The following is a 21,744-nucleotide window of genomic DNA, read 5'->3' on the forward strand; positions in this document are numbered from 1 at the left end:
AGATAAGAGGCAAAGCAGGTTGTAGTGCGAATCGGTTAATTAACTTATTGCAGTCACAGCACAGATGTAAACATCTATGTTTGTTGGGAGCAGTTCTGATTGTACAGTTTGACAACTGCAGGGAGGGAGGACCTGCGGAAACGCTCCTTCATGCATCTAGGATGCAGCAGTCTGTCACTGAAGGAGCTCTGCAGTTCAGCAACATTTACATGCATGGGGTGGGAGACTCTGTCCATCAGAGATGTTATTTTGGCCAGATAATAATAATAATAATGATAATGATAAAAAATACTCAAACTGTCATGAGCTGTAAAAGTAGATTAATCATTATGGAAGGAAGTAGTTTTGCTCTTTTCATCAATACTCCATCATGACTATGACGTGACCTTTATGGCCCATTCACCGCAGCACAGTTCAGCATTTTAAACACTAAACTGTCTAGTTTCCTTTTACTGCTGTTTGAATGAATGAAATGGATTCTTCTCAGCGGGGCTGTTATAGTCACCAGTGTAAAGGCAGTGTGATCTCATTGTGGCAGGTTTCCAAGCTCATTTCATGCCCCACAAAACAAACACACACACAGAGTTTCTCTTTCACTCCATGCCCACATTCCCAATGCCCGATGCACTAACTGCCTTTACATATATAAACTGAAGCTTTGCAAGCACTGAACTGTAATCCAGAAACATGACTGCTGACCCTGAGACCTCTGAATCGCCCTTAGGTACGTAATGAGATGGAGACCCTGGTGAGGGAACATGGAGTGAACTCCTTCCAGGTGTTCATGGCCTACAAAGACATGATGATGCTGCGGGATTCAGAGCTCTACCAGACTCTGCAGACCTGTAAGGATATCGGTGCCATTGCCCGAGTCCACGCTGAAAACGGAGAGCTGGTGGCCGAGGTGCAAAGACAATTTTTTTTCCCTTTGACGTCAAAGTGAAATCACAAACCTGTTTTAAAATGAATGTGTTTGTGTTGTTAGGGTGCCAAAGAGGCTCTGGATTTGGGCATCAGTGGGCCGGAGGGAATAGAGATCAGTCGACCAGAGGAGGTAAATATGCAGTGGACAGAGGGGTGGGGGGTTTTTTGAGGTAGTGGTCGTATCCTAATCTAAAGGTCAGAGGATCAATCTGCTCCTGCAGTCTACAGTGGCACTGAGCACTTGGACTTACGCCCAACACATCCATTAGAGTGTGAGCAGGCGTGATATTAGACTAATGTGGGACTATGTGAATGTGGCTTGTAGTAAAAACTCTTTCTAGTCTGATGTGTGAAAAAGTCTAAAACATAACAGTGGAAAATAAAACTATTTTCCTTTATGTTCCCTTAAAACGCTCATAAAACCTAATTTTGAATATTAAGTAGGAATATTTAGGGATCTTTCCTATAAATGTAAAACAAAAACAAGTAATCATTGTGGCCTTGAACTTTTTTTTGTAAAATATTTTTTCAATAAATATTAAAATGTTTACTTATTAAAGTTGTTATTTTGTGATTTTACTCTGTCTTCTTGTCTGCAGCTGGAGTCTGAGGCCACTCACAGAGCCATCACCATTGCCAACAGGGTAAAAACATTTTAATATCCAGTCTGTGTGCAGTTATTGATAAGTAATTAAAGGACTGATTAAAATCTTATGTGTGACCGCAGGCTCGCTGCCCAATCTACCTGGTAAATGTGTCCAGTATGTCTGCTGGTGATATGATCGCTGCTGCTAAGATGCAGGGTGAGCGTACTGCCCGATGAAGACAAACTAACAGTCACCGTGACGATGGAGAGGATGAAAGCTGACTTTTCTTCACTTTTTATAATTTCAGGTAAGGTGGTCCACGGGGAGACTACAGTTGCTCACGCAGTGTTGAATGGGATGCAGTATTACCACCAGGATTGGGCTCATGCCGCCGCCCATGTCATCGTCCCTCCACTCCGCCTCGACCCAAACACACCCAGCTACCTCATGGGCCTGCTGGGCAAGTATGTGTGCTGCACTCACATCAGCATGCTGTACTGCTTCGAGTAAACTGATCGCAACAGCAGCTCAGTGACGGCAAAGGTGCCGTGGATAAAAACGCTCCTTTAAACTAAACGTGGATATCCTGTTTCCTGTTTCAGTGACAATCTGAGCGTGGTGGCATCAGAGCACCGTCCATTCAGCACCAAGCAGAGAGCCTTGGGCAAAGAGGACTTTACCAAGATCCCTCATGGAGTGCCTGGAGTCCAGGACAGGATGAGCGTCATTTGGGAGAGAGGAGTGGTACGTACACATGTCAAACGCACACATAAAAACCTGAGATCAGCCATGAACCACACAATTTATCATCCACAACCAGTGGATGTGGAAGTTCTTAAGTCTGTTTTGACACCATGTTGGTAAGTCTTACTTTTCCGCACGCTTTGACTTTTCAGTCTGTGTTTGTTTTTGAAGTTCAGTCAACAGCCAACAAATGAGAAAGTGAGGATTGAACCAGTTAAACAGAAATAAAACTTTCTCATTAAGTTTTGTTTCTGTTTATAAAACTTAATGAAAAGTTTGAAGCTTATCATAATATGACAAGCACTGGCAATATCTTCTACCATTAGCATCCACATGAGGCTCAAAGCTTGTATCAGTTACTGTGCCAAGATATTTCATCTACTCCACAAACTCAACAGCCTAAGAGATTGCTCAGTTTTATTTCCAGCTATTTGCAATAAAAATAAAGTATTTCTCCAGTGAATAAACTCATACTGCGCCATCTTGAACTGCAGCTGGTGATGGATGTCCATGTTCTGCTCTGAAGCCTCTATGAGAAAGACCACTTTACCAGCACATGAAATAGATCTTCTGCTCTAGCTAGAGTGGCCACGCTGATCTCAGCTGATCTCCAGAGCACCATCCAAGACCTGGAGTTGGAGTTTGTCCAATACTGGGATGAGATTCTCTCTGGGGAAGCAGCTGAATGACATCATGGTCTACCACAGTAGCGACAGAAATAAGGAAGTTTTGTATGATCGGATGGGCTTTCTGTATTTTTAAGGTTACAGGGAAAATGGATGAGAATCGTTTTGTGGCGGTGACGAGCTCCAACGCTGCAAAGATCTACAATCTGTACCCACGCAAAGGCCGCATCATCCCCGGGGCTGACGCTGACGTGGTGGTCTGGGATCCAGATGCAACAAGGTACACAGCTGTAAATAAACAGGAATCACCTGTATTACTGGACTCAGCCCGAAGCATAGGGACACACATCCATCACTTTCTGTGTGTGTGTGTGTGTGTGTGTGTGTGTGTGTGTGTGTGTGTGTGTGCAGGACAATCTCTGTGAGCACTCAGGTGCAGGGCGGAGACTTCAACCTGTACGAAGGGATGCGTTGCCACGGCGTCCCTCTGGTCACCATCAGCCGGGGGCGTTTGGTGTGTGAGAACGGCGTGTTCATGTGCGCCGAGGGGTCCGGAAAGTTCTACCCACAGCGTACTTTCCCCGACTACCTCTACAAGAAGATGGTGCAGAGGGAAAAGGTGCGTTCACTTTCATCACGTTATTAACACTGATTCCAAACCTGCCTCTGTGTGTTGTGAGTGTTTCCACTGATAATTAAAACTCCAGGGCAGGACAGCGAGGTCCAGGCTGAGCTCTGCTGTGTCAGCTGACAGCAAACCTGCCACAAACACTCCCATCATGATGTGACTGACTCCCCCGATCTGACAGCCCATATAAAGGAATTAATGCTCCTGCTCCCTGTGGAAGCCAGCACTGTGTTTTCCTGCTGCTGCCCTTGTCTGTGAAAGCCCCCCATCCCAGCCTCTCTACTCTGTTTGCTTTTAGACCTTTTTATCTCAATTTATTTAAAAAACTTGTCACAAAGTTCACATTCAAAAGTACAGAAACTGTTTTTATAAGAACTTATATTTACAGTTCAGTTCAGTTTCAGGTAGTTTACAGAGTGAGTATGTTCATTTCTAGTTTCAGGACACATGTTTTAGTACAAAAGAAGTACTTGTGCCTGCTGACAAAAACTAAAACTAAAGATAATTTTAGTTTTTATTTCATTTTAATGATTTTTGTGAGTGCACAAGATCTTTTTATTTTTTCTAGTCTAGCTTTTATTTTAATTCCAGTTTTTTTCACACCTTGTTTTAGTTTTGTGTTTCTTCAGTGGAATTTAACTTGGTTACTTACATGTGACAAATATTAATCATTATCAATCTTACAGCAGCAGCTCAACTGGCTGCTATTATTAGGTTTAAAATGGCTAAACATCCTAATCTTACCTCTCACCTCATCGTGTTTCAGACTCAGGCTTATAAAGGGGTGGACAGGGATCCGTACTCTGGTGATGTGGCCAAGGTTGCAAACACCATGAAGAAGGAACTCGGTTTGGGCCCCATAGATGGAGAGACGCCCAACAAAGCCTGCGCTCGAGTGCACACCGGAATCCGAGACCTTCACGAGTCCTCTTTCAGCCTCTCAGGTGAGCTCTAATAAAATCGTCCTTGATTATGGTGACGTTACACCGAAGTCCTCGATCAAATTTAATAGTGCCGTACGTGTCTTTCCTTTCAGGGTCTCAGGTCGATGACCACATCCCGAAGAGGTCCTCGGCTCGGATCCTGGCCCCTCCCGGCGGCCGCTCCAGTGGTATCTGGTAACCGCTGGTGTTGGAGCTTCATCCGTCCAAGCCGCCGTTTTTTTGTACATTTCTGAACAACCAGAAAAACTGCACTGATTTTCAATCACAGGATAAAAAGTAAAGATGGCAAAAAAAATTCAAGCACGCGTCTGTGATTGGTGACGAAACGCCGATGATCAGAGATTCTAATCTGTGTCTTAATTGGAGCGACTGCTCTGATTGAAGGGCTGTCTCTGGATTTAAATTGTTCTGCCAAAATCGAGCTGATCATACTAACTCTGATAAAGTCCGCTCATTATCACCCTGCCTGTATCGTAAACTGTGAAATGTCAAAACCAGTACAGTTTTTGATGGTTTGAACTGAAGTGATGTCGACCGAATTATTTAAAACTGTATCTATTACACCCCCGTCTCTCACACACACACACACGCACGCACACACAGGCGTACACTGTAGACACCATAGCTTTAGACTCATGTGAAGATGTGTGTGGGTCCTGTTTGTGGTTACACCGCCCACTCGGCGTCCCGCTGCATCGTGGGTTCCTCAAACAGTGTTTTTGTTTTTGATGAACTGCGCCGTGTGGTGATGAAATCCAACTGCTTCAAACACCGTGTCCTCGTAAAGATACACTCTCTGAACATCCCCGCGCTCTCACTGCCTCTGACTCGGTCACATGTCCCAGAAACATTCCCACCTCACCCGCAGTTATGGAAGAACTCAGCCTGTGAGCTTAGCTGGGATTATAACTTTGGCCCCAAACCTGGTCCACTGTCCTCGTCTCAGGGGTGTCTGTAGAGCTCACAGAGTGCATGAAGGGAACAAAAACATGTTATTTAACCTTTGAGTGACCGAGTGGAGTCATTTATGTGTGACCTTGTTGTATTTTTTAATTATGAAAATGTTTCCTTCCAACTTTTTATTTATATATTTTTTTTACAGAAATTGGTGCGCTGAGGATAATGATATTTTTTAACATTAATTTACATTAATTGATGATTTAAAAATCATCAATTAATGTAACATCCATGTCTTTGGACTGTGGGAGGAAGCCCACACAGGCACAGGGAGAACATGCAAACCTGTGGTGTAAAGTAATATCTCATACATGGCAGAAACAGTAGAGGCATGATAAACACAAATAGATCCACTATTAACAAAAAACTCTCTTTAATAAAATATATGATCATGACTTGATCATACAGGTTATTCAAAGGTTTTTTTGAATAGTGGCCGAGTCCAATCAGGTGATTCAGTCACCGAAACGTCTCGGTCGCTTGAGGGTTAAACACAGAACATGAAGGTGTGGAGAAAACTTACAAATACTCATTTACTCCAGGACATGACTCTTGACTTACAAAGCTGCAGTTACTCTTTATTTATGTCCCGTAATCATGAGTCCGTCAGTACATCCTACAGCCTTTCTGCAACTCTTATTGCTCTCTGGGTCGCAGGTTCAAATAAATGATTAAACCAGCGTCTGAACATGACTCAAACTTGAGTCTATTTTCATGCATTTAAGGCTCTGTTAGAGCAGCAGGATGCTCTTTGTGGCTCTGACTCTGACTCTTTTTATTAGACCTTGAGCTCCAGCACAGACGCTCTGTAGTACACAGTAATAATAAAGGATACATTAATAGTAGGAAATATTATAGTAAGGGCAGCTTCTTAGTGAGAAACATCAGGTACAAGAAAAGCTACCGTTGTGACTCTTTCAGGCAAACAAGTAAAGGGCATATTTTGGATTATGTTGTGTGTCAGCTCACTGAATATTTTCTGTGCATACTAATGAGCCTTTGCACACTTTTCACACTGCAGTCTGAATACACACCAAATACCTGAGACCTCAGAGTGAGCAGAAATCAAAGAGTGTTGCTGAGACTGAGAGGCACGTCGTGGACCAGCTGTAGGAACATACAGCGAGATGTTTCCAGAGCAGTGAGTCTCCACAGAGCAGGACGATTGAGCTGCACAGGCTGACGATAAACCACTACTGATCCTCTCATTCCTGCCTACCAGTATTATATTTATACATGATCACGTCTTGTTGTCCGTGCACTCTATATATTTAGGATGTTTGTTTTTCTATTCCTGTTCAAATGTGCCAACGTGAATCACCTGTGCCACACCGACACCCATGCATGAAGAGCACCACATGAACAGGTGAGGAGGAGGAGTGAAGCTCCCCCCGATCACCGCAGCTTCACACAAACTGGTGCTGTTTTTCTACAATTACCTACGACGACGGCGTTGTTTTACTGTTGGATGGTTTTGTTGTCCTGAAGGCGCTGTGGCGGCTCAGTGGCTGTGCGTGTTTGTAGATTCTCATTGTGTTGGGAAGTGAACGTGTTGAATCTGTAAGTGGCTGCTTGTTTCTTACCACAAGAATAACAGCAAAAGAATAAACTGAGAAAAAAAGGACAAATCTGGGTCATGTGTCGTTTTTTATGTGAATGTTTTAGGAGTTGTTGATCTCAACTTATTGATCTCTTAACTGGAGCACTGTCTCCTCCAGATGTGCAGTATAAATTACCACGGTGATGTACTGCCATAAATGGACCTGAAGTTACTTCAGTATCCACAAATGTGCTTCAGAGGACAGAGCTCAAGGCAGATTGTCTTCAAGTACACACAGAGTCAAAGTATGGGTCTATATTTAGTCTTTTAGTTGTACCTGCTGTGACATAACATGTGACAGGAGTCCTCACCCAGAAAAGAAGATTTTTCCTCATAACCTCCTGAGAAATCCTCGAGTGAGCAGCAGATTTATATCCACACCCTTCTTACAAATTGCTGCACAGTGCCATCCAAGTATGTGTGAACAATAACTAATGGGGTCAGCATGCAACACACTGGAACAGAAACACCATTTACATGGAGATACGCAGAAATGGCATCCAGTATTACTAGTTAATCTACCCGTTGTGTGGCTGTCTGATCACATTCATCGAACAACCAAACATCAACAAAAGACGAGTTTGTATACTTCCACTTTTCTGTTCTAGCCTTAATGTCTGAATACATGTTGGTTGTCTATCATGCTCAGTGGGGAAAATTATTTAATGGTTGAAATCAGACAAAGAGCGATTCAGAAGACCCCTATGAAAAAAACACAGAGGGAACAGTTTACCCTGCCCGGGATAGGGTTACCGGGGCCCCGCCCTGGAGCCAGGCCCGGGGAGGGTGCCCGAGGGCGAGCGTCTGGTGGCCGGGCCTTAGTCCATGGGGCCTGGCCGGGCACAGCCCGAAGAGGAGACATGGGCCCATCCTCCCGCAGGCCCACCACCCGCAGGAGGCGCCATAGGGGTCGGGTGCATTGTGTGTCGGGTGGCGGCCAGGAGCGGAGGCCCTGGCGGACTGACCCCCGGCTGCCAAGACTGGCAATAGGGACATGGAATGTCACCTCTCTGGTGGGGAAGGAGCCTGAGTTAGTGCGTGAGGTTGAGAGGTACCGGCTAGATATAGTCGGGCTCACCTCTACGCACGGCTTGGGCTCTGGAACCAGTCTCCTGGAGAGGGGCTGGACTCTGTCTCAGTCTGGAGTTGCCCCTGGTGAGAGGCGGCGGGCTGGGGTGGGTATTTTAATATCCCCTCGGCTTGCTGCCGGTACGTTGGGGTTTTTCCCGGTGGACGAGAGGGTTTGTTCCCTGCGCCTTAGGGTCGGGGAACGGGTCCTGACTGTCATCTGCGCTTATGCGCCGAGTGGCAGTTCGGAGTACCCAGCCTTCTTAGAGTCCCTGGGGGGGGTGCTGGAAGGTGCTCCACCTGGAGACTCTGTTGTCCTGCTGGGAGACTTCAATGCTCACGTGGGTAACGACAGCGAGACCTGGAGGGGCGTGATTGGGAGGAACGGCCTCCCTGATCTGAACCCGAGCGGTGCTTTGTTATTGGACTTCTGTGCTAATCACAGTTTGGCCATAACGAACACCTTGTTCGAACATAAGAGTGTCCATAAGTGCACGTGGCACCAGGACGCTCTAGGCCGTAGGTCGATGATCGATTTTGTAATCGTATCACCAGACCTGCGACCATATGTTCTGGACACTCGGGTAAAGAGAGGGGCTGAGCTGTCAACTGATCACCACCTGGTGGTGAGTTGGATCAGGTGGCGGGGGAGGACGCTGGACAGACCTGGTGCACCTAAACGTGTAGTGAGGGTGTACTGGGAACGACTAGCAGAGGCCCCAGTCCGCGAGATCTTCAACGCACACCTCCGGCAGAGCTTCAACAGCATTCCGAGGGAGGCGGGGGACATCGAGTCCGAATGGACCATGTTCAGCGCCTCCATTGCCGAAGCTGCTGCATTGAGCTGCGGCCGCAAGGTGGTTGGTGCCTGCCGTGGTGGTAATCCCCGAACCAAATGGTGGACACCAGAGGTGAAGGGAGCCACCAGGCTGAAGAAGGAGTCCTATCGGGCTTGGTTAGCCTGTGGGACTCCGGAGGCAGCCGACAGGTATCGACAGGCCAAGCGGAATGCGGCTCGGGCAGTGGCTGAAGCAAAAACTCGGGTGTGGGAGGAGTTCGGAGAGGCCATGGAAAAAGACTTTCGGACTGTTCTGGCAAACCGTCAGGCGTCTCAGGAGGGGAAAGCGGTGCTCTACCTGCACTGTGTATAGTGCTGGCGGAGCGCTGCTGACGTCGACTGAGAAAATTGTCAGGCGGTGGAAGGAATACTTCGAGGACCTCCTTAATCCCACTGACGCGTCTTCCAAGGAGGAAGCAGAGTCTGGGGATGAGGGGAATGACCCGCCAATTTCTGGGGGCGAGGTCACTGAGGCAGTTAAACAACTCCTTGGTGGCAGAGCCCCTGGTGTTGATGAGGTCCGCCCCGAGTTCCTGAAGGCTCTGGACGTTGTAGGGCTGTCCTGGCTGACACACCTCTGCAATGTTGCGTGGAGATCAGGGGCAGTACCCGTGGATTGGCAGACCGGGGTGGTGGTCCCCATCTTTAAGAAGGGGGACCGGAGGGTGTGTTCCAACTACAGGGGGATCACACTCCTCAGCCTCCCCGGGAAAGTCTATGCCAGGGTGCTGGAAAGGAGAGTTCGTCCGCTAGTCGAACCTCTGATGCAGGAGGAACAATGCGGTTTTCGTCCTGGTTGCGGAACACTGGACCAGCTCTTCATCCTCTCGAGGATACTTGAGGGTGCATGGGAGTTTGCCCAACCAGTCTACATGTGTTTTGTGGACTTGGAGAAGGCATTCGACCGTGTCCCTCGGGGTGTCCTGTGGGAGGTGTTGCGGGAGTATGGGGTGTCTGGCCCATTGCTACGGGCCATTCGATCCCTATACAACCGTTGCAAGAGCTTGGTTCGCATTGCCGGCAATAAGTCGGACTCGTTCCCGGTGGGTGATGGGCTCCGCCAGGGCTGCCCTTTGTCACCGGTTCTGTTCATAATTTTTATGGACAGGATTTCTAGGCGCAGCCAAGTGGCGGAGGGCTTTCGCTTTGGTGGCCTCAGGATCTCATCTCTGATCTTTGCGGATGATGTGGTTCTGTTGGCTTCATCGGGTGAGGGCCTCCAGCTCGCACTGGAGCGGTTCGCAGCCGAGTGTGACGCAGCGGGAATGAGGATCAGCACCTCCAAATCTGAGGCCATGGTTCTCAGCCGGAAAAGGGTGGAGTGCCCACTCCGGGTCGGGGATGAGGTCCTGCCCCAAGTGGAGGAGTTCAAGTATCTCGGGGTCTTGTTCGCGAGTGATGGGAGAAGGGAGCCGGAGATCGACAGACGGATTGGGGCTGCAGCTGCAGTAATGCAGACGCTGCACCGGTCAGTCGTGGTGAAGAGGGAGCTGAGTGTAAAAGCGAAGCTCTCAATTTACCGGTCGATCTACGTCCCTACCCTCACCTATGGCCACGAGCTGTGGGTAGTGACCGAAAGGACGAGATCGCGGATACAAGCGGCGGAAATGAGCTTCCTCCGAAGGGTGGCTGGCATCTCCCTTAGAGATAGGGTGAGAAGTTCGGCCATCCGGGAGGGGCTCAGAGTAGAGCCGCTGCTGCTCCACATCGAAAGGAGCCAGCTGAGGTGGTTTGGGCATCTGGTAAGGATGCCCCCTGGGCGCCTCCTGGGTGAGGTGTTCCAGGCATGTCCCACCGGGAGGAGGCACCGGGGCAGACCCAGGACACGCTGGAGAGATTATATCTCTCGGCTGGCCTGGGAACGCCTTGGTGTTCCCCCGGATGAGCTGGAGGAGGTGGCTGGGGAGAGGGAGGTCTGGGCCTCTTTGCTTAGGCTGCTGCCCCCGCGACCCGGCCCCGGACAAAGCGGATGAAGATGGATGGATGGATGGATGGATGGTTGAAATCAGGTTGAATTTAAGCCTTTGTAACATCCTGAAATATAAAGGCCATGGCTGTCCAATCAGATTTAGCCATGAAAACGTCAATGGCTGTCCACTGCTTGGTGGGTATTTTCTAGAGACACTTACAAGTTGAAATGTGAATAGTTGGTTTTTGTATTATATGATACAGACAAAGCACATACAAACTTCAAAACATGAACTCTGAAGCACATAAAAACTCAGAAGCACATGAAAACTCAAAACACGTACAAAAGACAACAGAAGTGCTCCAGGATGCTAGGAGCAGTGTTGAGCTTTTGTTACCTAGTGGCTACACAAGCCAGCAAGTACCAACGACCGGGTTTGGTGTGTGGTAGTAACAGGTAAATAAACTTTTTTTTTTTTTAATTATTTGAATATATATGAGTGCTTGTGTATAAATACACAAACAATACACATATGCTTTCAATTGTGTAATTTAAGTGATCTAGGTAGCTCTGTTTAGGAAGTTCAGTTCATGCTAGAAATGTGTTTTGGAGTTTGTACGTGTTTTGTCTCTAGGGGCCACCGCATATATTTATATATAAACATATATAAATAAAACCTTTTTTTTTTTTTTTACATTAGTAATTCCTTTTGTGCATAATTTTATATTATTGTTAATAATAAATTAATTAAAGCAACAAAACAATGTGAAGAGCCGGTTCGGAGCCGAAAGAGCCTGCTCTCTAAAAAGAGCCAGAAATCCCATCACTACAGGAGACTGCACGCTTTGTGCAGAGAACAGGAAGCTGGCTGACAGAAAGTGAAACTAAGCAGAGTTGTTTTGATCGAAACTGTGTGTGACGTACAGCAGAACTATATATGCGCATTTTGGCTTGCAAGACTTTCAGAACTGGGGATACGTTCTCGTGTCTACAGTTCTCCGTACAATAAATATAATTTTTTGAGCTTTGACCACTCTGAGTCGGAAGTCTTTCTCTCTCTCTAAAAGAATTCAAAAGAATTTAATAATGTCCAATCTCCTTTGTGCCATTTGTAGGTGAAGATCAACTGGTGAGTCAAAACTATCAAAACATGTATTTTATAAGTAGAGTTACTGATTTTTGATTTTTGTACATCAGTGTGTCGTATGTAAGCCTGATAAACTGCATTCTGCCATCATAATAGCATTGGCGTCATCAGCTTGCTGTCAAGTGACAGAATATATAAAGGTGGCTGTGTTTGTGTTGCAGACCTAGGACCAGAACAACACAGATAAAAGACAAGCTTCAAGTTAGAGTCTCTGAACATCGACACAACCTTCAGGTGAGTTTACTGTCAGTCAGATTATAAAATGAACCACTAGTTTGACTGAGAACAAACTTAAACTGTGGTGACAAACCAAAAGAACACCTTTAGCAGGCATGCTCCTGATGATCCTGATTTTCCATTTCAACTTTTTGTTTTTAATTCCGTTTAGTTTCAGTTAATTTTTATTGTTTGAAAATGTGTCAGTGTTAGTTTTAGACTTTTCAATTAATATTTTTGATCTTTTATTGTTGTGTGGAGGTCATCTGTCAGAGTCAAGATTTAGGAAAATCAGTAAAGATATTACAATAAAAACCATAAAATTTCCACATTGTTAATGAACATATTCATAAATTTCTCATCAATTATGTTATATTATATTATATTATATTATATTATATTATATTATATTATATTATATTATGTGGATTTTTTTTTTTACCAGACTAACAAATACTTACAATAATAATTTTCTCATCAAGTTTTAGATTTTATTTTAGTTTTAGTTAACTAGAATCACTTTGGTGTTCAGGGAGCTCTACTCCCAGATCCACATCCAAAATAAATTCAGACTTAAACATGGATGCTGTACAATAATTCCACCCTGCAAAACAAAAAGATGAAAGAAGTCATTAAAATCCCCAAATTACCATGACATTCATGCCCACGATAAGTGTATATAAACCTCTGACTTCTGACCACAATGAGTTAATATATATTTGATCATCTGGGTTCTCCAGATCTTACATGATGATTTATCTGAGCGTTCATCTAACAATGTTTCAGTTCATTGTTATAATAACTGTGCTGTGTGTGTTTTGCAGACCTAGGACCAGAACAACACAGATAATCAGGCCTGACAACAGGAGAGGAACATGGCTGATTTGGATCCCACAACTGAAAACTTGCGTATAGCTCATCTGAACATATGCAGCCTTAGACATAAGATTCCTGACATTCACCTCTTTTTAACACGTTATAAAATACACGTGCTAGCTCTCACTGAAACTCATTTAGGCACAAGAATTAAAAACTCTGAAATAAAAATAGATAATTACAAGTTGTACAGATGCGATAGAAAACATAATAATAGTAACTGGTATCGAGGTGGTGTAGCTCTCTATGTTCAAGATCACAGTCCAGTTAAGAGACACGTTTTCTCAAATCTGTCTAATATAGAAATTATCTGGGCTGACATTTACCTGCCACATACCAAACCAGTTTTAATAGGATGTTGTTATATATCAAAAAAATCCGATTTTAAGTATCTTGAAGGTATGGAGATATCAGAGAGAGACCAAACAGAAAAAGACGTATTCTTGCTGGGTGACTTTAACAAGAATTGGTTCTCAGAGAACATGCTCCAAATTAAGTTGTTTTCTGAGAGATGTGGTCTAAAACAGATTGTAAACTCTCGTACCAGAGAAGAAAACTGTATTGATCACATCTACACAAATATTCCGGAGCGTTGTGACACTCCACGGTTAATTGTCACAGGCTGTAGTGATCATAATCTTGTTTTTGTTGATGTAAGAGAAAAAAAAGTACCCCAAAGAATAAGCATTCAGAGGTCATACTCTGAGTTTGATGAAAACAGTTTCATTCAGGAAATTAAGAGAACATCATGGAGTGAGGTAATGGAAGAAGAAAAACCTGAGAAGGCTTTATCCAGGTTTATTGAAATCTTTATGCCAATAGCAAACAAGCATGCTCCATTAAAGACAGATTATCCTAAACCGTGGTGGTGGTCTGAAGACATAATATGTTTAATACTGTCTAGAGATAGAGAACTTGCTTCTCACTTCACAAGAAAAGCAAAGAGTACGAAGACAAAGATTTTAGAGAAGTTCAAAAAAATAAAGAAGGAACGTTTTTCTCCTGAATCTGAGGAGGTCCCTGAGGTTCCAACAAACATGTTTAATGTGTTTTATCAGTATTATACTGATGAATCTCCACGTTTTAGTTGTGAACCCCTGCCTTTGCCATTGTTTCAGGGATCTGAACTCAATTTTGTGACAGTTAACAACAGCAAAATTAAAGATTTGTTAAAGTCACTCCAGGAGTCTTCGACTCCTGGTACAGATGAAATAGATGCTAGACTGCTAAAAATTACTGCTCGGTACGTCTCTGCTCCCATATGCCACATTATGAACCGTTGCATTGCCTGTGGTGAGTTTCCATCTCAGTGGAAGAATTCCAAAATATTACTAGCTTCACAGAGCGGAAACGCTGATTTCAGGCCAAAACATGTCCTTCCTGTTTTAAGTCAGATCCTGGAGAAAATTCTGGTGGAGCAGATGACGGAGCACTTTACTAACAATAATGAGTTTGCTCAGCATCAAAAAACTCTTCACGAAATGACACAAGACTTGCCTACAGAATCTAACAATGGTGCAGAAGGAGCTGAATTCAAAGAGGGATTAAATTCCTTCCTTGACACAATCAGTCCCAAACAGCTGATTGACAATTTAAAATCGTATAATTTCTCAAAAAGGGCTCTTACTATGATGAAAAGCTTTCTCTCTGACAGAAGACAGAAAGTGCACTACAACAGCTGCCCTTCTCACTGGAGAAAGTTAGACTGTGGGCTTCCACAAGGAAGTTGCCTGGCTTACTTCCTGTTCTCTGTTTATACAAATGACCTGAAACACCTTTTTAATCATATCTTCAGTTGTTATGGAAGGCAGTTACTTCATAATACACCATTGAGCTCATACCCATGAGGAGTTACAGAATATGTGGAGAAATGAATCACAAGCCCTGAGTCACTGGATAAAACAAAACAATGTGGCCAAATTTATCCAGGAGGTAATTGATATTCATCAACTCCTCAGATCAACACTGCACTTGAATGTGAATCAATTTTTTCACATCCAATTTTTAGAAGTTGTAATACAGAACGAGCATATCTGCAAGAAAATAAAAAACTGTTTTGGTATGATCAGGTAATGTTCTGTCTCAGGGGAGGTGGGTAATTTTGTTCTTTCATTAGTGCTCTCTCAATAATAGGATTGACGCCTACACTGAAAAAAAAAGTTCTTTCAATTTACTTGATTTTATTGTGTACATCGGTCCCACATAATATGAATAAGTATGATTGACTTAATTTTCCACTTTCCCTCAAGTAATTAATGCTTGTCAAATCAAAGTATTTTATTTACATAAGATTACTTAAAAAAATCATGTTTGATGTACTAATATTAATCAGTTATCATAATATCAATGTATTGCATAATGTCAATATATTTTAATGTTTAACACCAACTTATTTTTATTTGCCAGTGGTACGCAATGATATTATGTAATGTAAACACATTGCAATTATGTTCCTGCAACACAACTTATGGCTTTAAATCCTACTTAATTTTTTCAATTGAAATATTAACTGATCATTATTGACAAAAAAGGCAAAGACCTAGTGCTACTGAACAATTCACCTTTATTAAACTGTAACAGCAGTGAAAGCAGCAATTCTGCCATGAACAAGACCAAAATCACATCCATATAAACTTGTTAACACATTTTTAAAGATAGCCTGCAGAAATAACTAAAAGAAAAAGTTAGTTTGAGAATATATTTGCAAATATTTCACAAAAAACTGACCTTAGCAGCAAATAAAAGAAAGTGCTTATAGATGATCCTGTCATCTCTTACATATAACATTTGTATTAATTACACAATTGAAAATGTAAACTAAATTAAGACTACCTGAAAAAAAGCAACACGCTTTTATGAATAAACATATTTACACAAATATAACTTGTGTATTATTTGACAACAGTTTCAGCTTCTGTACAAGTATTTATCTGTACAAGATTTCAACTAAATTGAGCCTTAAATGACATTGTTACATAACTAATACCAAACACCTACATGAATTTTAATCTTCATTTTAAACATGTAAGCAGGACATTAAGGTTGACTTAGAACATATTGCTAAAAATCATCAGTAAAAATTTCTTACAACATGATACCAAAAGGAAAAATCATCCTGCATTGCAGTCACATGAGGGGAAAGCAATAAAAACATAAGCAGTATAACTTTACTGAACACAAAATGAAAAACTGCAAAGAATTGCAGAAGTGCAGTCTTTGACTTCTCAATGAAACAGATGGTTTTTGAAAGCAAGAACTTTAGAGAGTTTAGCTCCATCCAGTTCCATGAAAGCCTTCTGGAAAACGTCAAAGTTGTAGCGAAGGTCAGCAGGGTAGGCAAGGTTTAATGCATACATGAGTCCAAATAGCATTATCACAGCAAATGCTACATTATCCAAATTCTTCGCCACCCTGATGCCTGCAAGGACAACTCTTGTTCATCTGCTGAAGCTTGCTCTTTGAGAAGATAAAGTCGAACAGTGGTGTCTTCAACAGTCTCACTGATGGCACGTTCTTCCATGCCCTGTAAAAAAGAAGCCATGTTAGTCATTTCATGCCAAGTAAGTAATATGACACTGTGGAAAGTCCGAAAAAAAAAAAACCCAAAAAAAACCCCAAAAAAAACACAAGTACGTACCACATACTCCCGGATAAGCATGCCAGCGTCTTCACCCATGTAGATACACACTCCCTTGACAGACGCAGCATCAACATCTTCACACTGAAATGAAATGTATGTAATTAGCATCTTCATTCAGCCCTTGTCCTTCATTTAAGTTTTAATAGTGTACTTTACATGAATGTTTTTAAAGTAAAGGCACACAAATTAATAATAGGTTTACTGGCAATTAATAAGTTGACAAAGTGAAGGTTAAAAAAAACAAGCAGATGTAAAAATACAATATGCGAGAATTTATCATGGGAAAACATTTGAAATTCAGGCTTTATCACTTACATTATCCATTTATGCCACAATTCTTTTCAGTATTAGTCCAAGCTCTCCTCTTCTGTTGACCAACTTCACCAGGTTATCCAAGTGGAGAGCCAGCTGAGCCACGAACTTTGTCTGAGGGGGGATGGTGGCAATTCTCTTAAACTCAGCGTTGATCTGAAAACATGAGCACAGAGGAATGAGCTTCAAAGGTTTAATACCTGGAAGAAGGCCACAATCACTCATGCTGAAGAAATGGGCTGTCAAATAACAACTGTGCCTTAACCATTTTAGGCTAATACCACAAGAACACCGTGTATGAGGCAAACCTTACCTCATGGAAATCAAATAGAGCAGGCCATCTTGCCATGAAAGCCTTCACCATTGGTGCATCACGAACATCTTCATGTCTTCTGTATGAAAGTCTTTTCCATCTTGAGTTTCACCAACTCTGTTACTCTTTTTTATGTCCATGTGGTGGGCTTTGGCATGTCAATAGCTTTAAGAGTCCCTTTGTCCGCAACTTCTGAAACTGAGGTAAGGTAAAGAAACTTGTTCCCAAACAAGGAATCCATAAACTGAAGTCTGAAACTGCCCTGAAGACAACAATGTCTCTTGACTTCAATGATGAGATCCTCAGTTGATTCAGGCGCTCCATTAGAGAGTGAGCCTTTGACAGGTTCCCATCAGCCAAAACAGTCTTTAGGACCATAGGACTCTGTAGGCAAAAAAGAATTACATATTCAGAAAGAATCATTTCAGTTTAGTTTTCATAAAGCTATCCATACCCAATAGTCAAAGTTGTAAAGATCAGACATAAAAAAAGAAGAATTTATCTAATGAAATACATGCGACTGAACCTATTACACTTATATGAACACCTTTTATTTCTATATGCCTTTTTAAAGTCACAATATGGACTGATCCAATCTCATAGTCAACCAATGGATAAGTATCAAGGAGTTCACAGAGTGAAACGAGAGTGAATATTCTTGTGGATACTGGGCTGAGCTCAAAAGCTCTGTCGTGCTCTCTGTACCAGCCACCAAGCTCTCTGACAATGTAGAATATGCTGTGGTACAATGCAGATATGGTTTTTCAGTGTTCTGGCAATCCACCTGCTGCCCTTTGGGCCAGTACCATTCCCTTTCTATAAGTTATACTCTTTATGTCACACACTGTCCAAGGTCGACATCTAGAATGTCAGGGAATATGTACCTAATGACTTAAGCTAGCTCCTCTTTAAGTCTTTAACTCTTTAAATCCATAAGAAAGGCTGATACAGCTGAGCCCTCTAATTCAGAATTGCCAAGAGATGGGGAGTTTAGATGGTAAGCTATCATCATCTGATGTTTTGACTTCTGTAATGATAAAGGTAAAAATTCCACCATCACAAAAAACATTAATTTTAATTGAAAAAAGGTATTTATTCCAGTCCAGAAGAGCATCAATGGTTTCTTTAAAGCACCAATCTTTCTCTCATTTATACATAATGTTTTGAGAAGCAGCTCACATATGTTCTACACAAAGTAGAAAAAAAAAAAAGGGGGGGGGGGGGGGGTCCTAATTTTTGTTAGGACGATGTTGGAAAATTCACAATACATCACTTAATAAGACATACTCTGTTGAACAAACTTATCTCCTTGTAGATATCTGCTGTATTGTTTGGGCTTGACCAATAGGATAGTCAAGTAAGTGACACTTCACCTAAAACAATGACTAAATGGAAAAATGATTTAGCATTTATGGGCACAGGTTCTTAAACCCAAAAACCCACGTCTAAGTTGGCAGGATCCTTATTATAACTTGAGTGCGTGTCAGCAGCAAGAATTAGGGTATGGCACTGTGGGGCTCCCAGCTTCTTAAACTCTGACGGTTACAGCCGGACTAATTAGCCACTGTAGCCATAACTAGCACGAGTAACACAAACACTATTGCGCTCTCTCAGTGACGTTTTAACTTGCTAAGCCATCAAAAACGTAAGTGCTCTCTGTCACATGCATAAATTCCATATCTGACCGACAACAGCTGCAATTTGATACTATTTTTCAGTTTTAGCCACAAAGCTAATACCAACTTTAGCTAGCACTGTAAAAACAACATGTAGATGCATTACAGATTACTTTTCATATAGCATGCACTACAACAATTCTGTGAAAACGTACCCAACTAAAACAAATGTATTTAAATTACTTACCTTCTCAGTATGCCTGACTCAGTGCCAAAGGTTGCATGCTGCTAAACAGTCTTCCAGAATCTGGCGGTCAATTGCGCTCTCCTTAAATTATGTTGTTGTCTTATTGGATAAGACTCTAGGTCTTATTATCCAATCATATTTAGTTGTTGTCTTTGAATATATTGCATCATTTCCGGTTGTGGTCAAACATGATTACAATGGTTTTAGTATTCTAATTTAGTCACTTTAAATCAATGCAAGAAAAATGATTAGTCTCAGTATTGTTTATAATCAAGTAAATGGTACTTTATTTAATCATGTAAATAAGAGAAACATGAAAGGCTTGTGTAGCATTAACTAAATTCATTTGTGCAAATTCAAAAGCCTGCCAATTCCCATTTTTTCAGTGTATGTACCATCCATTGCTGACCACACACACCTTGGTTTTCAAGTTGCTTTTCTTAGGATGTATGTTTGAGTTATGGTTTGCTGAGCATTTTGATGTTAGCTTAGGTTATGACATTCACTTTGTGAGTGTCTCCTTGTTCATGCTATGACTCATGTTTTTTTGTTTTGTTTTGTTTTATTTTGTTTTTTCACTATTTAACCCATTAACACAAATAGTTTGTAAATGAGTGAATTTTTATTTTCTGTTTTTCTGGTGTTGGCATACTTGGGTTTGTAAAAGTTATTTTTGTCAGGTTTCAGCTAAACTGTGGTTTCTTTTTCTCTGTAGTTTTGTTTTGTTTTTGTTTTCTCTGAACTCCATTCATGGTCTGTAAACTGGCAATAAAGGATTTAAAACTAGGGCTGGGTATTGTCACTGATTTCTAGAATCGGCTCAATTCCAATTCACACGGTTTGATTCAATTTGAATCGGGGAAATTTTCCCTCAGACAGTCAGAAATATTATAATTCTGATCATTTATCAGTACATATTGTTATATCTATGAAAAGAAAGCTGACACTTGTGAGACTATCAGAGGTGTAAGCGTCACAGCAGATGCCTTTTTGTCAAATTAACTGAGCATAAAACACAAAAAAACATGAAGGAGATTTTTGTGGCCTTTTTATAGCAGATAATCACCTTAAAAATATTCTGCAATAGAACAAATACGGAAGAAAACCATGAATCAACATATGAACATTACCTGATGTTGCTGAAGTGAAGCGCATCAGAGTTAGAGAATCTTAATTAGAGACACAGCTAAGCATTTTGCAATTTTGCATGATTTTAAAAAGTTTCAATTTCTTCAGTATTGAACAGCAGAAATGAGGCTTTCTTATTCTAAGTCAGTTAAATTAAAAAATTTAAAAACAACAACAACAACAAAACAGAGGCCGACAGGGCTGTACATAACAGTAGACTGGTGGGTAATAAGCAAGCGGATAATGCAGAAAACAGAGATTTTTAGATGGAAAACTACCCTTGAAGTAGGGGAGACCGGCGATAGTTGTAACATTCCTGACATTTTTGGCTGTAGCTTTGAGCTCTTTTAAGGTAGTGGATTCAAAATGCAATGCAAAGTTTTTACATGTCTCTATGAAATAGTAGAGCTATTTCTTTCTGCAACACAGTTACTAATTGCATGGTATGGTCTCAAACACAAAGAGAGAAATGTGACAATTAACCCCATGGTCTGGGTTATGTAATCATGTAATCTTTTTTATTCAACACCTGAATGCACTTATAAGAACTGATGTAGCTACAACTAATATTTGAACGTTATAATGAAGCTGAAAAAATTTAGTTGTGCACCAGCTTCATCAACTGCACTGTATGTGTTTGTGTCAAGTTTTTAATCACTATCAGAATCACAGTGATGACAGATGTATGGCACCCTTTGAGTGCAGGCCTCATGAGCCCACAGACTACAGGTCAGGCACTTAACCCAAGCTTCTGGGGGAATGTAAGCATCGCAATTCCATTGCTCTTGCAGAAGTCAATGGCTGCAGTTGACAGGTGTGAACTGTGGTTATCCATGGGAAGAATCACTTTCTTTACGGCTGACCTTGGTGTGGTTTGCAAAGTGCTTCAACTATAGATGAGGAACTCTGTTTCTTGCATCCATCCTGATTTATTTCCACTATACTTCCTACTGATAATCTTTCTGGCCCAGTCCTCGAGGATTCGTCCAATGACTTTGGATATTTACATCCATGTTTCACTGCAAGCTGATATGCCAGTTCTTTTACCTGTAATTTTAATCACGAAAAATGTTAGTATGTCTGCTATACTATATTTTAAATGGCCACCATTACAAATTTCTAACTTTTCCCTGCCTTATCCTCTATCAATTCCTATTGGCTTACCTCACATGGTCATAGTCAATAAAATGCATCTGCAGCCCTCATCAGGTATTCTGTTAATTCTTTGTGAAGACCTTCTTTCGACTATTCAATTCAATTTCAATTCAATTCAATTTTACTTATATAGCTCCAAATCACAGCAAAAGCCACCTCAAGGCGCTTTATATTGTACAGTAGATACAGAGAAAAACCCAACAATCATATGACCCCCTACGAGCAAGCACTTTGGCGACAGTGGGAAGGAAAAACTCCCTTTTAACAGG

At 42.0% G+C, this 21,744-nt stretch overlaps 1 protein-coding gene, 1 long non-coding RNA gene and 1 pseudogene across 2 annotated transcripts in view; 2 read left to right on the plus strand and 1 right to left on the minus strand.

Annotated features, from left to right (window-relative positions):
- LOC102784912 (dihydropyrimidinase-related protein 5-like) overlaps positions 1 to 7,038 on the plus strand; it is a 28,818-nt gene extending 21,780 nt beyond the window's left edge. Inside the window, exons 5-14 of the mRNA XM_087852002.1 lie at positions 725 to 904; positions 986 to 1,054; positions 1,524 to 1,568; positions 1,652 to 1,727; positions 1,819 to 1,975; positions 2,114 to 2,255; positions 3,019 to 3,161; positions 3,293 to 3,500; positions 4,276 to 4,453; positions 4,546 to 7,038. Coding sequence (XP_087708128.1) covers positions 725 to 904; positions 986 to 1,054; positions 1,524 to 1,568; positions 1,652 to 1,727; positions 1,819 to 1,975; positions 2,114 to 2,255; positions 3,019 to 3,161; positions 3,293 to 3,500; positions 4,276 to 4,453; positions 4,546 to 4,631 — 1,284 coding nt within the window. The 3' untranslated portion in view covers positions 4,632 to 7,038. The remainder of the gene's footprint in view (positions 1 to 724; positions 905 to 985; positions 1,055 to 1,523; positions 1,569 to 1,651; positions 1,728 to 1,818; positions 1,976 to 2,113; positions 2,256 to 3,018; positions 3,162 to 3,292; positions 3,501 to 4,275; positions 4,454 to 4,545) is intronic.
- A 4,716-nt stretch (positions 7,039 to 11,754) lies between these two features.
- On the plus strand, positions 11,755 to 15,203 carry LOC148098435 (uncharacterized). Its single transcript, XR_015720695.1, has 3 exons — positions 11,755 to 11,954; positions 12,134 to 12,206; positions 13,013 to 15,203. It is a non-coding gene; the product is annotated as an uncharacterized LOC148098435 (long non-coding RNA).
- A 478-nt stretch (positions 15,204 to 15,681) lies between these two features.
- LOC148098436 (uncharacterized) lies at positions 15,682 to 17,469 on the minus strand (annotated as a pseudogene).
- Between the last annotated feature and the right edge of the window lie 4,275 nt (positions 17,470 to 21,744).

The sequence above is a fragment of the Neolamprologus brichardi genome, chromosome 15 (genome assembly GCF_056152115.1).
Source record: "Neolamprologus brichardi isolate AB-2024 chromosome 15, ASM5615211v1, whole genome shotgun sequence".
NCBI classification, from domain to species: Eukaryota; Metazoa; Chordata; class Actinopteri; order Cichliformes; family Cichlidae; genus Neolamprologus; species Neolamprologus brichardi.